A 24018-nucleotide genomic window follows, 5' to 3' on the forward strand; every position below is an offset into this window, starting at 1 on the left:
TGAGAAACCAACATTAATCACACTCACCAGATATTGGCTAATAGTAAGCCTTTTAGGACTTTTAGGGATCCTACACCCCCTCTTAACGCCTCCAGACCTCCATTCCACCACACCAGACTAAAAAGATTCTTCAACTTCCTTTCTCCAAACAAAATTTATTATATTTTTTTTGTTTGTTGGACACATTTATTTTGGACACTTCTAAATTTTTATACTAGTAATTTTCTTTTTATGTATCATTTGTTGAGTATTGCGCTGTTTATTTGATTAATTTGAAAACTATATAATACATTGAGAGAGTTTAACCCCTTTACCCCAGGAATAGAAAATTATCTATGCCCCTTGACAGAAGAATAGCTTGGAAGTGCCACCAAAGATAGTTGTGACCAGAGACAAAGACTCTCAGGACAATCAGAACACTAGTAAAGCAAGCACAAGCAAGTTTAGCAACTGAAGTCAATCTGAAATGCAAAAGGGAGTCATATCATTGAGTTAAAAAATCACTCTGAGATTCATAAATTGCCCTTAATAAGAAGCTGAACCAATAAGGATGCATACTGATGACCTCTTGGCCAAGGTGGACAGGCTACCTAAACCTATAAAAATAAAGAGAACACTGCATCCAGAGCCAGTAGAAGGCATAAAAGAGTGTCAGGACCCTGGAAATACATCAGATAGAGGTGAGCAAAAGTATCCATAAAATGCAGAAACCAACCTGTTAAAAATCCTCCAATTTCAAGGCTCCACCATTCAATGCAAAACATCAGCATGCTGGGAATAGCAAGACGTAAGAATATATCCCACTCCTGGAGACAGTCTTTGGACCATCCTGAGAAGAGAACATTTTCCAAAACAGAAGGATGAGCATGTATATCTAAACAACCATAAACACTGCGGTACATTGAATATATTAAGAGCATTGTGTATTAGTCTCTTAGGGGTTGATTTACTAAAACTGGAGAGTAAAAAATCTGGTGCAACTGAATGGTAGCCAATCGGCTTCTAACTTCAGCTTGTTAAATTAAGCTCCACATTTCTTGTTTTTAACTTCTGTGATCAAGCTTTCAGTTAGAGGGTGTCTATGTTTGTTCTCCATGGTCCCACTGTATGTAGGAACATAGCCACCCACTCTTGCTTGCTGCCATGCAATTGCATGTGCATGTGTCCACAATTAATATACAATGCTCATTTCAAACAAACTGAATAGGGGGGAAATTAGAGGTTTGGAAGCTCCTGGAAGAAATTACAAGGAGACAGAGAAACACACTAAGGAAGGATTCATATAAAAACAGATTACAGAGCAATTAAGTAGCAGATTTATATGAATGATTGTGGGGGAATAAAGATATTGTTTAGTGTAACTTGAAACTGTGCTTTGCCAATGCCAAACCAAAGTTTTATATTTACCTAACTTTTGTTTCCTCACCATTTTGTTTAGCTGCCAGGAGTGAGGACAAGAAGCCCTATGCAAGCTCTAGGTACCTGAACAAACAATTACCAGTGCTATCATATGGGAGTAAGGGGCATGAAATAATTAGTCACATACTTCCCAATATTTAGAAGTGCTGGGTATTTTTCTTTGCTCTATGGGGTTAAACAAAGAGGAAGGGGAGTGAAGAGAAAATATTCTGTATATGTGGTGCTGGTAGATCCACCATTACAGTGAACCCATTGTTTTGATCTCTATAAGGTCAAAGCACATGTTTGTTTTAAAGGAAAACTATAGTGAAGACTGGAAGACTACCCAAAGTAAGAACCTTTCTGCTCGAAAATCAACAACCTTCCTTCAAAAAATGATCTAACTATTTATCCATATTCAAAATAGGTAGGTGTTAGTGATACTGCTTTATTTTGTTTCTTTGAAAACACAAAAATAGGTTTGTTCTGCTGGCACCAGATCCTAGATGAACCAGCCAACAAAACTTCCCATCTAAGATGTGATACCTTGGCTCTTGCTCTCTCGATACACCAATCTGGATAAACTTTAGCCATTAACCTATCTGTAAGGACGTCTATTTCCTTAAAAGAAAACAGGTCATGAGAACAGTTCCACCATGCTCTAATAAATTCCTTTGCTGATATGACCCTAATAATAATGGAGGGATGATAATTGATACCTTCCAGGGTGGTGTTCCCACGGCATACTATTTTAAAAGTGGTAGTCATCACTTCACTTGTCACAACGTCCTTTCTTAGAGTAATGTTCAAAAAATCAATTATTTCCAAAATTACATCACTCTTAAACTGTTAAATGAATTAATTGATATTCAGAAACTCAACAAAGGCACCAATTTGTTCCAATGTACCACTCAAAACTAAAAGCAGGTCATCGATATAATGGCTGACTTTTGCAAGGCGTCATACACACACGCTTACTGTTCTGTACACCATTGCCAATGGCTGTAATCCCATTATGGGATCAGGCTGCAATTTGACCTGTGCATCAGGCACCTCTGGATGCATACTTTGGGAAGCACTTGGAAATCCATGCACATTTGTGCAGCCATCTGCCTGTCATTGAATTGAACATGTTTTCTGTATGCAGCTGTGCCTCCCATGTGAGAAAAGACCCCAACTATGTACTTCTTTAACATACCTCCCCATGTTTCCACATATAGTTTTTTACCAACTATATATAAAAAAAGTGTAAGTAACATCATCCACTGAGAAACTGTGTTTGCCCAAGCTGAACCTCTGAAAAAAATATAAGTAAATTATTATCATGGATATATACAGTACTTACAAATACATGTATTCAGAAATTGATTAAGTAAATACAAAAACACTGTTGATTAGATATTTATATTACAACATCATGCAAACCTTAAGCAACACACACAATCAGAATTGGAGCAACATGGCTGCCTGTATTTCCTTACTCATCTCTCCACTCTATATCCTATCTGATTCTGGGGCATCTACACTTAGTCTGTATGTAATCAGTACATCCCAAACTAAAGAGATGTGTTAAAACTTCACTTTATTCATTTAATAAAAATCATGTAATGCACAGAAACACTGCTGGGTCTTGATCACCATGATCCTGCATCTACACCTATACAGTTATAGCAAGCTTGCTACATGGGAAACCTCAAGGCTGCCATTGAAAACCTCTCTATCTTAAAATGAAAGTTGTCTGGCTATTGTGCTGAAATGCTCAGTCTTGTTTCAGTACTTTCAGTCACTTACCTGGTATACAGATAAATACTGGCTTTTCTCATTTTACTGATAAGAATATGTAATAAAGTTTTGAAGCCAGTATTTGAAAACCTGAAGGATTCTTTCACACTGATCAGTTTTTCTTCCGTTTTTGCCTTACCAAAAGTGGACGAAAAAGATATGACCATTAAATTCTACAGAGCTCTTCACATCAGTCCATTGTGGGTCAGTTGCATTTTTAAAAGTTCTGCATGCAGCATTTTTGGTGCATGTTTGGTGAGCACTAAAATACACCTCCCCATTAAAATAAATTGAAAATACATAAAAAATGTGGCTAAAACACATAAAAAATGCACCTGCAATTGTATTTTTGGTTTGTTTTTGGAGCCAGGTCTCCTTTTTTCACAGGTGCAGAATGGATTAGAAACGTGGCAAATACCCATATACGTTTTTACCACATTTTTGCAAAGGAGCAGTGTAAAAGCAGCTGAATAGTTATCTGAAAAAATGAAAAGGTTTAAAGCCATCACAGTTATTCAACTAGCATTTTCAATTGGGGGAAAACAGTGACAGTCACTAATAAAAGGTTTTCTTTAAACATTGTCACTGTCATTGTCAAATCATTAGTAATACCTCATATGGAATATGCAGTTCAATTTTGGGCACCAATTCACAAAAAGAACATTGGGGAACTGGAGTGCAGAGAAGGGCCACCAAACTGATAAGAGGCATGGAGGAGCTCAGCTACGAGGAAATATTAAAGGAACTGAATTTATTCTTTCTCGAGAAGAGGAGATTAAGGGGGATATGATCAACATGTATAAATACATCAACGGTTCGTATTGTGAACTCGGTGTAGAGTTATTCACCTTGAGGTGATCACAGAGGACAGGGGGGCACTCTTTACATCTGGAGGAAAAGAAATTTAATCTCCAAACACGGAAAGGTTTCTTCACAGTAAGAGCTGTGAAAATGTGGAATAAGCTCCCTTAAGAGTTGGTTCTGGCCAGCCCAGTGGATTGCTTTAAAAAAGGTCTGGATTCTTTCTTGGATACACACAATATAAATGGTTACTAACATTTATAGGTAAAGTTGATCCAGGGAATATTCGATTGCCTCTCGGGGATCAGGAAGGAATTTTTTTTCCCTGCAGGAGCAAATTGAATTATGCTTTGCTGGGTTTTTTGCCTTCCTCTGGATCAACTGTGGGTGTAGGATTTTTTTTTCTTTATGGTTGAACTGGATGGACATTTGTTTTATTTCAGCCAGACTAGCTATGTACAGTTGCAAGAAAAAGTATGTGAACCCCTTGGGATTACGTGGAGTTTTGCATGAATTGGGCATAAAATGTGCTCTGAACGTCACCTAAGTCACAACAATAGAAGAACACAGTCTGCTGAACATAATACTACACAAACATTAGATGTTGCCATGGTTTAATTGCACATAACATGTAAACATTCACAGTGCAGGGAGGAAAAAGTATGTGAGGCCCTAGCTTAATGACTTCTCCCAGAGCTAATTGGAGCCAGGAGTGAGCCAATTTTGACTCCAATCAGTGTAATGATATTGGATGTGTTGCTGACAGCTGTCCTGCCCTTAAAAAACACACACCTGTTTTGGGTTTACTGGTTTCAAGAAGCACTGTCTGATGTGAACCATGCCTTGCAGAAAAGAGCTCTCAGAATACCTACGATCAAGAATTGTTGACTTGCATGAAGCTGGAAAGGGTTACAAAAGTATCTCCAAAAGCCTTGATGTTCATGTGTCCACAGTAAGACAGACTGTCTACAAATGGAGAAAGTTTAGCACTGTTGCTACTCTCCCTAGGCATGGTCGTCCTGTAAAAATGACTGCAAGAGCACAGCGCAGAATGCTGCATGAGGTAAAGAAGAATCCCAGAGTGTCCGCTAAAGACCTACAGAAATCTCTGGCATATGCTAACATTTTTATTGACACATCTACAATAAGGAAAACATTAAACAAGAATGGAGTACATGGGAGGATACCACGGAGGAAGCCATTGCTGTCCAAAAAGAATATTGCAGCACGTTTGAAGTTTGCAAAAGAGCACCTGGATGTTCTACACTACTGGCAAAATATACTGTGGACAGATGAAACCAAGATTGAGTTGTTTGGGAAGAACACACAACACTATGTGTGGAGAAAAAAAGGCACAGCACACCAACATCAAAACCTCATCCCCACTGTAAAACATGGCGGAGGGAGCATCATGGTTTGGGGCTGCTTTGCTGCCTCAGGGCCTGGACAGATTGTTGTCATTGATGGGAAAATGAATTCCAGAGTTTATCAAGACATTTTGTAGGAAAACGTATGACCATCTGTCCGCCAACTGAAGCTCCGCAGAGGATGGGTGATGCAACAGGACAATGACCCAAAGCATACAAGTAATTCAACAAAACAATGGCTGCAACAGCACAGAATACGCCTTCTGGAGTGGCCCAGTCAGAGTCCTGACCTCAACCCGATTGAAATGCTGTGGCATGACCTTAAGAGAGCGATTCACACCAGACATCCCAAGAATATTGCTACACTGAAACAGTTTTGTGAAGAGGAGTGGTCCAAAATTACTCCAGATCGTTGTGCAGGTCTGATCTGCAACTACAGGAAACGTTTGGTTGAGGTTATTGCTGCCAAAGGAGGGTCAACCAGTTATTAAGTCCAAAGGTTCACTTACTTTTTCCTCCCTGCACTGTGAATGTTTACATGTTATGTGCAATTAAACCATGGCAACATCTAATATTTGTGTAGTATTATGTTCAGCACACTGTGTTCTTCTATTGTTGTGACTTAGACGACGTTCAGAGCACATTTATGCCCAATTCATCCAAAACTCTGCGTAATCCCAAGGGGTTCACATACTTTTTCTTGCAACTGTAACTATGTAACAATGTAGCATAAATTGTCATCAGTGGAAGGGAACACTCTGAATTTCTCCCACCTTATATCTCCCTGCATACTGTTTAAATGGCACTATCACAGTAATCAGCAAGTTGAAAAATCCATCCATCAATTCCAATACTACTGTTCATTTGTGAAATGACTGGGTAAATGTTTTGTATAATAATCAGCTTTGGGTGCACTCAAAATAAAAGTGAGACTTAAAAATAAATGTGGCATACTTACTTAAATCCCATCTTGAAGACATACATGAAAATAGCGCAGATAACAGCATTGATGATGTTTGCTGCTACACCTATATAAACCTGAGGCCACATGATACCCTAGAAAAGGAAATCGTATAGTTGTATAATTCCGCATGAAAAAACATTATGCTTTTTTTAAATCCAGGGGAGGCTTTTATAAAGCCGTAAAAGTGCTATTCATAGCACCAAAGTACTAAGTCCTAAGAATGGTCGGCCAGGCTATTTGGAGCAACACACAGTTTGTAGCACCGCAGTAACTCCCTCCTTATTAGCTTTCATTGTGCAGGGCATGTATTAGCTATGCCAATATTTGGAATTGGGACTCATGGTGTTTAAATTGGTTATATTTATGTAAAAAATGTGGACTTGTACTATACCAATAATTTGGATCATCAAGATTCGTTTCATGAATGTGTAAAGGGAGTTTGAGGACAAGGCCTGTTAAAGTTTCTTTATTTCACAAAATAAAACACGTTTCACTGCTAAAGCTGCCACTTACTCAGTTCAAGGTGAATTAATGGCGTTGATTGTGTTGAGGTGATGTCATCCAGGGAAGGCTTCCTGAGATCCACCCTCACCAGATGACATCACCACACTGCAATCAACACCATTGTTATCACCTTGAACCGAGGAAGTGGCAACTTTAGCCTCAAAATGCATTTAATTTGTTTTACAATAAAGAAACTTTATGTTTATACAAAATAGATGACTCCCGCCTATCCTTAAACACCTTACTCTGTGTGTCCGTGCCAATTGGACAACTGAGAAGCTTTTTCACAAACTCAGTTTGCAGTATCTGATTCCTTAAAATACCTAAAAATCCCACAGAGATCTCAGGATGGGAACCCCCTGTGGCACAGAGAGTGATCATCTCAACCCTCTGTGGAGACAGGTTTTCTCCACATGCTCACTCAGAAAGTTGCATGTTTCCCTCCCTATTGGGTGACTGCAGCCTCAATAGCTGCAAGTCATTTTATATTTCTTTCCTGCCCATTGTGGAAACATTCCCCTAGTCATATGCCTTATTTATTTATCCTAACTGATGTTGTAACAATTTACTACACTATAAGGGCTCTCCCACCCCCTTCTTTTCTTTTCCGGTTGGACACTCTGAACCACACCAGAGGTGTCTGGCCAGCCCTTTGGGACTGTACCCTTTGGACCCCTTTGATCACCACACCTCATTAATGTGTCACCCAAGTGAGGTACTAGAATATGCCTTAAAACGGCAGTGAGCACAACAGTTACCTGGGGGTATAATATCAACTGGCTGGAGTTGGCAGTGGATAGTGATTTGGTAACAGCAGTCATAGCAGTGGCATGTTCAGGCAGGCTCCAAGGATGCACTCTCTAGGATGTCCACGGCACCATTATGTGGTCCTCACACATGACACAGGGTTTGCCTACAGACCTCCAGGAAAACAAGGCCTTACAAGATGTAAAGTTAAATGTACTCCTGATCAGGCCTTTTGGCTGAAGAGGTGATGGAACCTGTAAGTGAAATAGAGCCAATGGGATGAAGATGAGCCATGCCCTCCATCCCAGGGAACTAAACAACTTGACCAATGAGTAGTCTGTCCTTCATGTGTTGCTAATTTTAGGTTTTCTGGGTTCTTTGGTAAGGAAAAGCACAGACTGTATAACCCAGAGCAACTGATTCATATTTTAATTCAAACTAAATTCCAGGACATTTTAGAGCATTTTTGCATGTTTTGTGCCATTCTTTTCAATAATAAAAAAGACAAGAATAAAACTGGAAGAAGTAGATTAAAAAATAAGTGCAGATATGTGAACAGATGCTAGATGCTAGAAGAGCCAAACAATTTTTTATGCCTTTTAGTCTGTGTCTGTTAGTTTTGGTTCACACTACTGTGACCTGAAAGTTGCATGACTTCAGTGCGACTTTGCCAAGCAATTTGAGTACTACTTTAAAGAGACTTTGAAGCAACTCTGTACTACTTTGAAGCAACTTTGAATCAACTCTGAAACAACTTTCAGGGAATGCCTGGGTAATCTTCCTGTAATGTTGAATCCAAATCACATCAATATAGATGAGGATCGGACTTGAAGGCGACTTCCATTAAAGTCTATGGGCACAAGTCAGATAGAAGTCATCTTGAAGTAGTACAGGAACCTTTTCTAAAGTTGGAGCAACTTCAGTAGTGCTAATTAAGAGAGCTCTCATTGACTAACATGGGATTTCACATGTCATGTGACTTGGGGTCTCACAAGTCGGATCCCAAGCCGCAGCAGTGTGAGCCAAGCCTTAAAGTGATTGTAAAGGATAATTTTTATTTTTTTTTGTAATAACAAACCGTCTTCTGAGCTCTCCCCCCTCCCAGTGAGTGCCCTCATAGCAAGACAATGCTATTGGGGCACTCATGAGGATTCTCTACCGAGCCGTGCTCTGTGTGTTCATTCACACAAATGGAGTGGCTCGCTCCCGCTCCCTCCTCACTGCCTGTGATTGACAGCAGCAGGAGACAATGGCGGTCTCTGAGTCAATGAGAAGTGAGTCATTGCTCATGCACATCAAGAGAGACTAAAAAGATCTAGTGCCTAGGAAATGGTAAGTTAAAGTGCATAAAATGTGTAAATAAATGATTCCTATGAATTTGCCTGCTGCGGATTAAAACAACTGCTATATAATCAAAACAATGAGTACAAAAACCATTTCATGAATAAACTGTGCTGCTTTAAATTAGCGCTGCTCTAAATGAAATTTATGAAATTAGCTTTTGTGCTCGTGCACATCGCTGCATCAAGATCTGGCTCAGGTAAGTATAAGAGGGGGTGGTGAAGGGGGAAGCTGCACACAGAACGTTTCTTTCCTTAATGCAGAGATTGCCTTAAAGTAAAAAACCTTCTACCTTTAGAACTTATTTAAAGGATCAAAGACCTCAAGCACCAAGACAAGAGATTAATGAAAAACCTATAGCCAAACCACTCTCTTTTTATAATGCTAATAAACACATATAAAAAGTTAAAAAGGTTGAATAGGAGAAATTGTCTGCAACTAAAAATAACATGTCAGCTAGAGAATGTAGATTCAACTTTACAAGAATTTTTACCTGATTTTGCAAATATCTTAATTGCAGTTGCTGAAGAAATATAGCCTGTGATGAAAATTAGAAACATATAAAGTAAAATTTAGTTCATAGATAGTGGAACAGAAATTAGAATATTATTACTGCCTGTGCCTCTATTGTGTAAGATTTTCCCTCACTTCCTATTTCAGTGATGGTGATCCTTCAGGCCAGACGTGAGGGCAAGGGCTCATGTTGACAGGCATTGTTTTCTTAGATTTGACATGCATTTGGAATATAGCAAATGCAGATCAGAAAAATCGTATTGACTGTAATTTAACAGTTCAGAGAGTGCTGTTTTGTGTTGCATTCCTTTGGATGCAGCATGCCCTGTTAAGGTGCATTTCAACTGCAGGCAAAGTAGGTCAATCGCAGCCTATTCTTGTCAAACATTGTTTCCCTTTCAAATGCATGCATTTGCTTTCCAATAGCAAAGGCAGCATTTAACAAGAACACCCACCAACATGAGCCCTACATTTTTCCAATAAAGACAGGAGGACATGTTTTAGTGTAGTGGAAAAAAATTATAGCCCCTGTTGGGGTTTTATTATTGTCCACGTCTCCACGGGCAACTTTTCCATTACGTTCTGCCCCAGAGCCAGTGGCCAGCATAGCAGGAAGTGAGGAGAAATCTCTCAAGAAAGGCATTAAAAAGATGCAAAAACATATTTTGTGTAACTGAAACAATTAAAAAGAGCAATTCGGGAATAAAAAAAACACACACATACTTATCCAGGTAGATGCAATGCAGCACTTGTCCCCCACCGCCTCTAAGACCGAGAACTGAGTGATCAAAGACTGCTGATCACTCAGTTCTCCATCTTCAGTCCTCACTTGAGTGCCAGGCTGTGGAGGGGGTGGGAGCGACTGGCTCAGCCTCTCATTGGCTCGCTGAGAGGTTGAGCCAGCTTCCAGTCAGGAATCTAGGTGGATCCCGACTTTAAAGTCAATATCTCTCTAGACCCTGGACCAGCTCAGTGACATCAGCTGACAGAGGACTTTAGCCTGCTCTCCACTTAATACTGGTCACAGGAGAGCAGAACTAAGTGCACTCCTGTGACCCACAAGAGTAGTAGGGCCAAAAGATCTTTGACCCTACTTCTCCTTTTAATAATGAAATAGAAGCATAACAAATATGTACACTCTCTAGCCACCAGTAAGGAGCAATCCCAATTAACAACCAACAGTCCTCTAACTATTCCTCTTTGCATGTTTGTGCTCATTAACTGAAAGAACCCTTGCATAGAGCTTAATCCCTATAGAGTCCACATGAGTAAAAAATAAGCACCTTTCTATATGCATCCAGCTTCCTATGGTCAATGCAGGAAAGGGAACCCTTTCAGTGTATCTCAACCCAAGAGCAAAATGTAATATATTGCAGCTTATCAGTCCTTAGATGTGGTAGCTGCATTAATTTTCTTTTTTCAGGTTTCTTTTCTAAATATTTGCCGGATGATCCTAACAGTACCATACCTCCTGTCCTAGGATGACAACGCTCACTCACTGTACTCGTCATCATAGTAAAAGACTGTGGAACAACTCCTCTCATCTTCATAACATAGGTGGAAGATGTTCCATAACAGAGAATAAATCTTCCTGATAACAGAAAGGTGTGCAGGAAATATTCAGCTCAGTAGGTCTTTGGCAAGGTCAACAGGTATCTTTTTGCATTCATCAACCAAATATAGCAAAACACTTTAAGGTTTATTGAACCAACAAAGAGCAAAAAAGAGAAGTTCATTATTAGGGTTTATATACAATTTAAGCGCTTCAGTTTTCCATAAAATTCCGCTGGAAGTATTCCAATACTAAAGTGCCCCTGCTGTTACAAACACATCCATGACATGCAGTATTGCTCAAGGCTGCCTAAAAAATAGAGATTAAAAATCGCTCAATCAAGGTTGCCTATAAAATAGTAAAGATTGCACAATCTGCTAACAATAAAAGGGCACCTGGCAAATGAAAATACTTAATTAGGGAACTTTTCCATATTTATTACTTAACCAAAGTTGTAGGCTGTTTCTCAAGCAGGCACCCACAACACATTATATAAGGTGCTAGAACATATGACAATACAGTCCTGGCACTCTGCAGAATTACAGTGGTAGCACCTGTCCCCTCAGCGGCGCTGCCAGTGTAATGGCGGTGCTGAAGAAGAAGCTGGAAGTTGGATACCGGAACTTGGCTTCACAATGAGGCGTGGAGCGCTCCATCTGTGCTCGCCACACAAGGATTTCCCCTCGCATTTGGCAATCGGCTTTTTCAAGCCCTGCTCTGAACCACTCTGGGGCTGCAAAGGGTAAAATTGGAAACTGTTGAAATACAGTGTTCATGTATTTTGTGCGACAATTACATCGCTATTCAGTAGAAATATATTCTTCAACCCGTAGATGGCAGTGTTTAGAAGTTTGTAACTTCATGGATGGTAAACTAGGTCTTTTCTCTGAATAAAGTTTCATGTTTCCTTGTTGCAGTGAAGCAGAAAAGCAGATGTAGACTGTGCACTGTCTGTTTTATAGGGTTATATACAGCATTTCTAACAGGTTACGAGGAAAAAAGAAAATGGCCAGTAACACAGCTACAACAAAGCTTTAATTTGCAAATCTGACAAACCAGATGACCAGTCTTGGAAATTCAAAATGAAAACGCTGCTAATAAGAGAAGGTACATGGATATGTGTACATGCAGTCAGGCCTGAACACTCTTAAGATGAGTGCATAGAGAAAGACTAAAAGCTCAGAACACAATCTCTCTTAGCATAGAATATGATCAAATCACATACAGTATAAGTAAGTGTGATAAAGAAATGTAGAAAGGATTACAAAACCTGTATGAAGGTGCTAATCTTAGCAATAAACTGTATTTGATTAGAAAGCTATACCAAACCAGGCTGATTAAAGGCCACAATATGTAGGATTACATAAGGCACACCTTGGAAATGGTTGAACACTTGAGAGGTATAGCAGAAGAAAAATGATTTTTATTTTGCTGCACTATTACTTAGTGACTTACCAGAAAGTTATGAAACACTTTTATGAAGCACATTTGATGCATGTCCAGATGATGAACTGGCATTGGATTATGTTAAGGGCAAGCTTATCGTTAATATCAGCGTAAAAGAGAACACATTAATAATGACAGTGCTTCTGTTGCAAAGTCTGCTTTACCCTCCCTGGCGATATGATTATTTCAGATTTTTGTTGCTGAAAGTGGTACCATTATTTTGCATGGAAAGTTTGCGTTTTATATTGTAGGCCTGTAATTCTTAGGAATAACTCACTGAAATCTGTCCGAACAAGAGTCTAGTAAACATCCCGGGTAGGTTAAAACTTGAAACACGAAATCATAAATTGTATTTTAATAAATAATCATAAAAAATAATAATAATAAATTTAATTCAATAATATAATCAAACCAAAAACACTGAAATTTGAAATATAGCACCAAGTTCGCACATCACTGAGCAAAGTTGCAAAATTGTTTTCAGTGTCTGATGACGAATTTCCCCACAAATCATTATCACTCAATTCTGCAAGTGCATCTGATTTACTATCGCTGTTCTCTAGCTGGTCTAAAACCACTTTTGACATAAAGGGACGCTTTTTGAACACCATGGACGTTTCTCAGTTTCCAGGCAATAAGAACAGTAAAAATGCAGGCAGGGCAGAGGACAAAGCACTCGGGACAAAATGTATGTGAAATGCTTTGATACAGTAATGTTTTACTATGTGATTTTAGTGATTTTAGTGAATGTCTCTTTTTGTCATTTTTGAATTTCCCGCCGTTCCGTCCCCGTACGTCCGACGCTCGCATGGGACGGAACCTAGATGACAGATGCTGGCATCCGCCGGATTACATTGCCGGGGACACTACAGGAGGGACATCACGGGAGCACAGGACAAGGTAAGTAATCGAGGGATCGCAAAGCAGCGCTGCATGGTATTCCTGAGTGTAGATCAGGGTTACCACTTGTGGTACTGAAATTTTACCCCGAGCTACACTCGGGAATACTGCCAAGGAGGTTAAAGTGGTTCTAAAGCCTAAACATTTGTTACCTTAATGCATTCCTTCCAATATGTTAAAAAGTTTAAGCTTCATCATCCCCCCTCTCAGCCTCCCTTTTACTTACCTGAGCCCGCATTCAATCCAGCGCCCTGCACGCCTGCAACTCTTCTCTTCTGTGTCTCACTGGCTTTGCTGGGGCACCGGGAACCATTGGTTCCCAGCGCTGTCAAAGTCAGTGACGAGGGAGCGGGGGACAGGGGAGTGTCCCACTGTCTGTGTCAATGGACGCAGCAGCGAGGCTCGGGTACAATCACGCATGAGTGCCCCCTTGGGAATCGGTTTCCCGTGGGGGCACTGGACAGAGAGGAGGGGCCAGAAGAACCGGCGGGGAACCCAAGAAGAGGAGGTTCACAGCCGCTATGTGCACTTCCATTGCACAGAGCAGCTAAGTATACAGTAGACATGTTTGTTATGTTTTTGAAAAACACATTTGCCTTTACAATCGCTTTAACCACTTGCCATCCTGAGGATTTACCCCCTTAATGACCAGGCCTCTGTTTGCTATTGCCCTGCACTATTTCAACTGATAAATGCACAGTCATGCAATGCTGTACCCAAACAAAATTTACATCCTTTTTTCACATAAATAGAGCTTTCTTTGGGTGGTATTCGATCACCTGTGCACTTTTTATTTTTTGCGCTATAATCAAACACCAAAAATTTTGAAGAAGAACTAATTACCAATTATTTGGTAAAGTATAAAATATAATGGTATGCTGAGTAAATAGATACCAAACATTACATACTTTAAAACTGTGCATGCCCCGTGCAATCGCGACAAATTGCATACATTTTTAATATCCATAGGCAATGTTTTAAAAGCCTTTACAAGCTATCATTTTAGATTTCCAGAGGAGGTCTAGTGTTAGAATTACTGCCCTTGATCTGACATTCACAGCGATACCTCAAATGCATGGTGCAACTGCTGTTTACATACCGTCACATGGTCAAAGCTTGCTCATCTAGGTGTGTGCACGCGGGGGGGGCGAGGGTGCTTTTTTTTTTTTTTTAAGTTATTTTGATTTTTCTAATTATTTTTACACTGTCCCTTTCATTTTTTTTTATTGCTTTTAATGCTATCACAGGGAATGCAAATAACCCCTATAACTTCAATTTGCATTGTCATATATTCTTTTTTGAGAAATCTGGGGGAGAAATCAGACTCTAGATCTCTCCTCTACCCTTACATTATCTAATCAAACCAAGATCGGTGTGATCAGATGCTTTCCCAATTTACAAATAGCACTGTTTATATCCTGCGAAACTGAAGTGATGAAATACTCGTAGCTTCCGATTTCTTAGACTATAGAGATGATTTGGCACCATTCTGGTCGCCAATCAGCTTTATAGTCAGCTGGCAGAAACATCAGCTGCATTCTCAGGTTTCCCCGATGGCACGGGACTGCTCAAGAAGGCCATGACCGTCAGCGAGGGAGGGGTGGGGATCATCTCCTGCTGCTTGTAAAAGCAATCCTGCAGCTAATTAGCCACTAGGATCACTTTTACATGAAAGCCGATCGACAGCTGAAAAAAATGATACCAGGATGATGCCTGCAGCTGTAGGCATCATCCTGGTACAACCATTCAAAGTCCAGTGATGTACGTTGCTGGTCCTTGTTGGGTATATATTCTTTTTCTATGTTCTTTTTTTTTTTGTATGTGGGCTGAATGAAAAAAAGAGAAGAAATCTCTGCCAGAAAAAAGTGTTTGGTATGCCAACCATTAGAATATACCGCCTTGCATCCACCCACTTCTAATGGTGGGCACATATTAGGTCACACGGTGCCACATGCACCAGTTCCAAGATTGTGCAAATGTCTAAATAGTGGTACGCTTGAATAAAAATTGTCCACGTATAAGTGGTACTCCATATGGAAAAAGGATGACACCAAGTCCCAAACTATCTTGCTCCCCATGTAGTCTGTGCATCCGGGGGGCTCCACGTGACTATCTTTTCCCTCATAAATCTGAAACGTATATGTATAGCCTGTTGCCCCCACACAGGTCTTATACATCTTGACCCCATATCTGGCACGCTTGCTGGGGAGTAATTGTTTAAATGCATGCAAGGCGGCCAGAAAAATTAATGAGGGACTCATCAATCAGATCAGATTTTTTGCTGGGGAGTATAGACATCTGCAAATTTTTGGTTAAGATTATTTACGAGCGGCTGAATTTTGTGGAGCTGGTCAAATTCAGGGTCACTCCAAGGACGACAGAGTGTATTGTCATTGAAATGCATAAAACACATTATACTTTCATATCAATGCCTGGCCATGGCAGCAGAGAACACTGGATATGATGAATCGGGTCTGTGGACCAATACAACTGCAATTCATTTTTTTTAGTAATTCCCATGTTGAGGGTTAGATCCAAAAAAAATGTAAATTCTGAAACCGTAATGAGTTTCCATGCGAATGGTCTTCCAAGGTTTGAATCTGGGTTGGCAGCAAAAAATTGTTGTGCATATAAATTGCTTTGATTCACAATCAATGCATACAGAACTTCCGTAAAAAACAGCTCCAAAAAATCAAGGGGAGTAGTTAAATTTGCTGTTTCCACCTGAATTCTGGGTTGGCAGTGAATGGGGGAAGTACAGCTGCTTCAGAATTTGTGGGCTGGAGGTCCAGGCTGCTATGCAGAGCCATACAAAGCAGTTTGCAGGAGCTAACAAGGGAGAGATCTGTGATGTTTATGCACAGGTCTCTCCCCTGTCGGTAATTTGTGGAGATCAGAGGCCGGGACCTGGTGATTGACAGCCGAGGCTACGAATGGTGGCATACATACATGGATTAAAATTCAGCCAGTTCAGCAGGGACTGTCCAAATTTCATTCCATGTATGGGCAGGCTGGTTGTACACAAGTCAATCTATCAATCAACTTGTGTACCACCAGCCTGTTGGTTTTTCCGCTAACACTGATCATTGTATTCTGATGACAGGGAAGGCCCCCCCACTGTCAGAATACTATATCACAACACAAGTGTTTATCCCATCCACTTTGAATATGTGGATGTAGGAATCGGATCATTTTTTTTGTTCAACCTGCTGGTTGAAAGAAAAAAAAAAACAATCAATGTATGGGCTGCCTAACACTGCCTGTCTTTGGCCAATTAATGAAATATGTTCTTGACTGACATACTCCACTTCAAACCTCTTTGCAGCTGAATACAAGCCTGTAGTTGCCAACTGCCTCAGATTTGTTGGGACAATCACACTTTTTACTTGTTTGTCCCACGCTGTCTTCGTCCTGAGCTGTGCCCCAGGAATTGCAGACATCTCTCAGTTTACAACTGTCAATGAGAATTATAGAAACTCCCTATTGTTCTGACTCCTGACTGAGTTGTACCTGTGCAGGAGATCCAATCTGTCTGTCAACAAACGTGTGGCAGTTGGGAGACAGGCACTTTTTTGTGTGCAAAGTAATATAGTGCCTTGTAAACCAACACATCTTGTATAGTTCTGGCTGAAACAGCACTAGATGGTATCATTACCATCTGGTGTCCAAAAGCATTACTGCAAGATCTTATTCACTCCCGGGCAGATCAAGAGTTCGAGAAATCCCAAAGCACACATTCCTGCGTCACAAGATGGCTGTATGTATAGACGGGTGCTGCAGTGACTATCGGCTGGGACCGAGAAAGTCAGAGCAAAACAAATGTCATCAGCACACCGCGGATCTCCAATAGGGGTCCAAAGCTTTAATTCACACTCACATAGTTACAACAAAGCACTGTTTTGGAGTCATATAGTGCCATTAATATAGTGCCATATAAACCAACACATCTTGTATAGCTCTGGCTGAAACAACACTAGATGGTATCATAGCATCATTACCATCTAGTGTTCAAAAACATTACTGCAAGTCTTATTGACTCCCTAGTGTCATTCCCGGGTAGATGGCATGCTCTATGCCTCTCTGAACACAGGCTGCCTTCTTTACTCTTGCAGGAAGAGGAAACAGTAGGAGAGAGAATGTGCCTCCTGCTCTGGCTGGCCTACCTTACTGTATGTGTAAGGCACTTTTAAAGCATTCTGTGCTAAATAACCTCTGCTAGACCATGCCGTTAATCCAGTGTCCTGTGTCCTGGGTTCAGGAACCTGTGCTTAGTGTAGCTGGCCAGCTAAGACCAGTCCTAGGTTGTTAATATGGTTCACATATATGTGTATACCAAACCTGCCAATAACCTCAGTACAGTATATATGTGCATATGTTAAAGCCAAAAGCAGAATTATTGCTGTGATTTATGTCTTTGATTGTTATATGACATTTTTATATTAATTGTGTTAGCAGAAGCAGAAAAGGAAAATATGCCTTTAAGAGTTAGTATAAGGTGAGCCAATCACAGACAGCCTCACACTGTACAGAGCCTTAACCAATCCTAGCCAGTTTCACATTTATGCCTGTGTAAAACTCCCTGCTAGAATATTTTAGAGACACATGCTCACCAGACAGAGGAGGAAACAGACAAAGCTCCAATCAGAGATGCTCCATGGAGGCAGAGAAGGCCAAATAGGTATTTAATGCACTTGTGTGTTCCTCTATTGTTTAACAGTGCAGGTAGATCTGTGTCTAAAAACTGTTGTACGTGTTTACTTGTAGTTCCACCGAACTTACGAATCAAGTTACTGTAGAGTAATCTAACAAATTTATAAATCCAAGTGAATTTATCAATCTATCGAAATATACAGAACGAATTTATCAAATCTATTGAACCTATCGAGATAAGCTATCGAATCAACCCAATGTAATACGAATTAAACCATTGTAATATGAAAGAAATAAGTCATTGTAAGCAGTTATATGAAGAAGATTGAAATTATTAAAGAAGTTAACTAAAGTATTCGGTGTGCTCTTTAAACCTACTGCATCCATAGAGCGGCATTGGAGGAATTACAGAGTAAAGTCAGTCTAATCAAACAAAGAAACAGTAATTGCATAATTTTTCTAATGCCACAGCGCACAAGGCACCAAAGGGTGCTGCGCCTGCCACACTTAGGGTTCAGTGACCTGTATCCAGGGTTCATCGACCTGCACTTGATCTAGTGACCAGTATCCTGAGTTCAGTGACCATGTCCTGGCTCCAGTGACAAGTGTCCTGGGTCCAGAGACCAATGTCATGAGTCCAGAGACTTTTTTTCTGGTCTCAGTAACTTGTTTGCTGGGTCCAGTGACATTTGTTCTAAATCCAGTGACCAGTGTCCTGGGTCCATTGATCAGTGTCCTAGGTCCAGTGACCAGCATTCTTTGTCCATTGACCAGTGTCCTGAGTCCAGTGACCCTTGCCCTAGGTCCAGTGACCTGTGTACTGAATGCAATGACCTGTGCCCTGGGTCCAGTGACCAGTGTCTTGAGCCTAGTGTTCTGCTCTCCTTTTCACCACCCCACCTCCATTTTCACCCCTATATCTGCAGTAATGCAGGCTTTTCAGTGTTAAAACCAGGGGCGGACTGACAACTCATGGGGCCCCCTGGCAATAGGGGATCATGGGGCCCCTGTGTCATCGCCCACATCGAAAAAAGCCTATGAAAAAGCCAATGAAAGGTACCAGGGGCATCTCATGGGGCCCCCTACTGACCCCAGGCCCTCGAGCAGTGCCCGAGTGCTCGAATGGTCAGTCTGCCCCTGGTTAAAACTCATAGTGAGGAGGCAATATATCACCTCCCAGAATCACTTGCATTTTAAAAGAATGCCCCACCCCTAATTAAACTTCATTCACTACCTAGGATGGCTTGCTGGAAACACAGAGAAAAAAGGTGCACCTGGAATTTTTTTTAAATGCTGACAGCTATGCAAGCCACTCCTTTAACTTTGCTCCTCTTGAGAGCTCACCCTACCGTTGGTAACACAAAAGTTGAACACAAACCAAATACAGCAATATTATGTAACACTCTGCAGAAATACTGGGTGTAGGATGTTAAATGGATATAGGATGACAGCATTCTGCAGCCCAGTTAGACAGACTCTACCAAAGAAAAGCATTGTGGGACTTGAAGGCTGCTAGCAGTACTTCGCTTTTTATTGTGTAGCTGACAAACTACATTTCCCAGAGGAGCTAGCTGATGGGTGGGGCAGATACATACCAAAGCCTGGGAACTGGAAGAGGAGGTAAAAAGTGAGAGCTGGAGAGGAAAGCTGTGTGGGAAGCTGGAGGTCCAGGCTGGGCCAGAGAGGGTGAAGGCGTGAGGAAGAGTTGGAGACCACTGACCACTGGCAAGCTGGACTGGCTGTCTAGCGAACGGACAGCCCAGAGTGCTGTCATTTGGAGTGATTGGTGTCAGAGGAGTCCAGAGAACACGGGGGCCCTCATCTGCAGAGAAACTGTCCACTACCTGACCGCAGCCACGGATCAGGTGAGAGAACTCTATACCTCAAATTATCAAAGTTGCAAAGGACATTGCTAAACTCAGTTACACTTTTCTCAGCTTAATATGCTACTTTCTACAAGTTACATGTGCTACAACCTAGATTGTTTGGCCCATCTTGCCTTGCAACCTACTCAACATACTGTACTAAATCACAAGAGCCTACTGCAATATCTGCACCCTGCGAGTCAAGCTGCTTTGGTGCAACACTCACTAAGGAACATCTCTAGCCTTTACAAAAATAGGGAGCCTTCCCATTCTACTAGAGAAGTGTACACTGCCCCCCCCCCCCTTTTCTCAATCTCAGCCTAAATTCCTGGTTTATTCCCGGTTGTGCCAAAGGGGCACCATCCAAATTCAGCATAAAGTGACGGAAGCAAAAGCAGCTTCCCTCACTTTATGTTCACTTACTTTGGAGAACTACTACTCTGGCATCAAGCAAGATTTGAATCTTTATGTGCACCAACCAAGGTCTTATCAAGCACGCAGGAGATTGAATATTGCAGTTTAAAAGGGCATTGACCTATTCTTTTACAAAGCTCTGCCACTTTCAGAATTAAATGAGGCCACCGGTACCTAAGGTCCCAAAGTGAGTTAGTCTGTCGATTTAATTGCTTTCCATTCTGCTTGCTTGGGAGAAAATATCTCAGGGCTGAGGTTACAGTTGAATTCTGAATTGCAGGACAACTAGTAAGAACTGATTTGAATGTGCTATATTGCAAACCTTCTTTAACTTTATCAAGAGTGTTTACTATCATTTCTTTCACATATTTTCTTGTCATCTTATTGTGCTTAACTAATCAAAGTGTCAGTTCACTATAACCTGTGTGTGAGTTTATTTTGTGGTTGCTACCAAGGGGTCCTTCTGGTTTAAGGTCAAAGGTGGTGTCAGCAGGGGTTGGGCTTCCAAGGCAGGCTCAGGAGAGACAGGGAACCCAAAAAATACTCAGCGGCCCTCAAGGGGGCAGGGTGAAGCTAAATGGCACAGCTCCAATTGTAGCACTACTCCAAGGGGGCAGTGCTACAATTAATTAAAACAAATTACACTGGAAAATGTGAATATATATAAACAGGTCCCAGACACAGGAGACAGGATATAGTACAGTAACAATATAAAACTTACAGGTAGAGCAGGTAAAAAGATCATCACATATTCTTCTGTTAACCTGAAAAAGAATGCATATGTGTTTTAATAACATTTGGATACTTTATTTATTCTTCTTACATTTATTTTATCACCATACATGTTTGTTACTGCTCTTCCTCACCTATTCAGTGCACAGAAACAAGTGTGATTTCAGTATTGATATCAATATTAGATAAATGCAAAACAGTTGTGCTATAGAGAATGTGACCAGCACTGATTCCCATCATGTTACAGAAGGGGGAGTAAAAATCTACGGAGCATTGAAAACACCAGAAAACTCAGGCAGAGAGACCATATACCAAAAGTTTATCACCATTCATCCATGATTGATATTTTGTACAAACTTCAATTTTTTGTTTTTATTTCCCCTAAAAAAGATCTCCAATTTACTTTTGTTTTAAATACCTTACCATCTCCTTAAAAAATAAAATATTCAGCTATTGTTGTAAACATCACCTAGTCTCCGATGTTGTCTTCACAAAAACCCTGCTGCAAGCCTCTCCTTGCCAGCCTCAATAAACCCACTTCTTGTGAGCCCAGGTAGTCATAGTTTCACCATATTGGCCCAGGCCCAGATAGCTCAGTTGATATCATAATATCAGCACCTTTCTGTAGAATACCTTTCTTGAAGACCACCCACCATTACAAAAGAGAGAAGAGGATCCTGAGAAGATCTCAGAATATCACATGACCTCTCCCAAACCGCAGGACAAAAATATATGAAGGAATTTTTAAAAAACAGCTGCAGGGGTTGTTTGAAAAATTGGAATTCTACTTTAACTCAGTAAATGCAATAATTGTTATCTGCATATTGTTTGTAAGATAAGAGAAAGAAGGAGTTACCACTAACCTGGCAATATCTGGGTGCTGTTTGCAAAGTAGCAATATCCGCTCTGTATTAATAAATATTGCCCAGCAGGGGAAGCAGCACAGCATTAGAATAAGAATTCCTCTTTGCAGGATTGTTCCCACTCGCTTCAAATTCTTGCTGCCGTAAGTCTGAAAGAATGAGAATATACATACAGAGATATAATTATCCCAGATAACATTTTGTCTAACTGGTGTAAGTTGATACAAAACTCCAGGGAAATACTGGAACATTGCATACTTACATTTCTGTAATTATCTTTTCCTGATGCCTATCCATGGCAGCATATGAATGGTGGTTGCTAGCATGCCTCCATCTAACCCATGGGATCAGTTATAACAAAGGATCAATTTATAATAATAAAAATTAAGTTTCACCATTATTATACAGTAAATAGCTTCAAGACTAGGGAGAGTCCATATGGTGCCATGGATTGTCACCAACAAAGGAAAATTACAGAAATGTAAGAATATAATCTTCTGATTTCCTGATGCCTTCATGACAGCATATAGACTTTTCTTTTTAACAGAAAAAAATAAAAATAAAAATAAATATATCAACACATCAAACAATACAAAAAAGTGTCCAAAATATCAAAAAATATCAAAAATAGTCCCCAGAAGTATAGGCAATTGTTCTTTTTCTTCTTTCATCAAAAATTTCCTTCTAAACACCCGCAAATCCTGATGACAATACACCTCAAAAAGAAAAAACTCGACATAGTGTCATACCTTTTAAATAATTAAAACACACGTGCCACTCACTGTGCAACATGCAAAATCTATATAAATGTGTATACTCTATAAGCGAGTATCTATACACATGCAAATATTCTTTTGTGTACCTAAAATAAATATATAAATATAAGTGAAAGACACTCACACAAAGTGTCAACTGCACAATATGTGAAAGCACAAAATTATCACTGCAAATGTGTATCACCACACTCTGTATACATCAGTGTACACCTTAAACCCAAACCAACACTCTCCAACTCATGTGCTGATGGATAATTACCCTATAAAAGAAATGACAGGGCATAGCACCACTCCGGGTTAACATCTCATCATTCAGGTTTCATCCAATGTTAGGGTTATTCCTCCATTTCCATCATGAGAAAATCCACAGTTACAAATGGTAGATCAAACAATATCCTCCTTTATTTAGCAACTCACATTAAAATTTGGGTGAAGCAGCTCCTCCTCATAGGGATACAGGTATAGACAAGTTTAGGGAAACATTGGCCACATGTTCCCACTTCCAAGATGGCCGCGATCGCACTTCCGGTCAGTGTCGATACGTCTGACGTCACGTGTTACTGACGCGTTTCGTCACTTCCTATGACTTTTTCAGAAGGGTACGGACATCTGCGCATCGACTCCTTATGTACCGCCCTTCATACACTAACGGCACCTCTAACCGCCATCTTGGAAGCTGGAAAACGTCGCCCACACTTATCTACATTACGCCTTACTACAGCAACTAATCTAAAGGCTATTTGCATCTTATCCCAAACCCTGTGCCTCTATAATATCATTTACAATACAGAGTACGCCATTATATATACAACATCAATAAAATTGGGAATAAAGACGCCAGCATACAGATATATACATCTCAATAAATTATACACATATATATACTCCATATTATTCTACCTCACCCCTTAAACCAACCTTGTAAAATCTCTCAGCGCCACAACCTTATACCATTCTTTAAAATCCATTAGAATATATCTATCCCCATTAGTATATGCAAATTAATATATTACACATACCCAATACTCCCTCTACTGGTCAAAAAATAGAACAACCCCTATATAAAATTATTACCTTAATTCTATCCTATTTTCTTATAGAACCCCAAATGCAATTACTTAAATCCATAAATATCATCGTATAACATATATATCAATATCAATATACACCTCTACCATTTTCCCGTATATCCAGACACATATCCTAACACCTAATAAAATGTTTTTTCTTTTTTCTTATAATAATACACTATAATCAAATACATATCATCAAATAATTCATAACTTAAATCATCCTTCTATTACCTTTATAATTTTACAATTGTCAATCTTATATTATGTTACCTCCATGGGTCCACATGTTAATTTCATGAATCCATATAACCTTCCCTCAATACATATGGG

At 40.1% G+C, this 24018-nt stretch overlaps 1 protein-coding gene across 1 annotated transcript in view; it reads right to left on the bottom strand.

The window, feature by feature from the left end:
- LOC149469842 (multidrug and toxin extrusion protein 2-like) overlaps positions 1 to 24018 on the bottom strand; it is a 147634-nt gene that overhangs the window by 67375 nt on the left and 56241 nt on the right. The window contains exons 4-9 of the mRNA XM_089668440.1: positions 21840 to 21988; positions 20966 to 21008; positions 9398 to 9442; positions 6307 to 6404; positions 2597 to 2694; positions 716 to 829 (exon numbers count right to left, since the gene is read on the bottom strand). Coding sequence (XP_089524566.1) covers positions 716 to 829; positions 2597 to 2694; positions 6307 to 6404; positions 9398 to 9442; positions 20966 to 21008; positions 21840 to 21988 — 547 coding nt within the window. The remainder of the gene's footprint in view (positions 1 to 715; positions 830 to 2596; positions 2695 to 6306; positions 6405 to 9397; positions 9443 to 20965; positions 21009 to 21839; positions 21989 to 24018) is intronic.

The sequence above is a fragment of the Staurois parvus genome, unplaced genomic scaffold, assembly GCF_062004578.1.
Source record: "Staurois parvus isolate SC_StPar_1 unplaced genomic scaffold, SC_StPar_1.0 ptg000058l, whole genome shotgun sequence".
Classification (NCBI taxonomy): Eukaryota; Metazoa; Chordata; class Amphibia; order Anura; family Ranidae; genus Staurois; species Staurois parvus.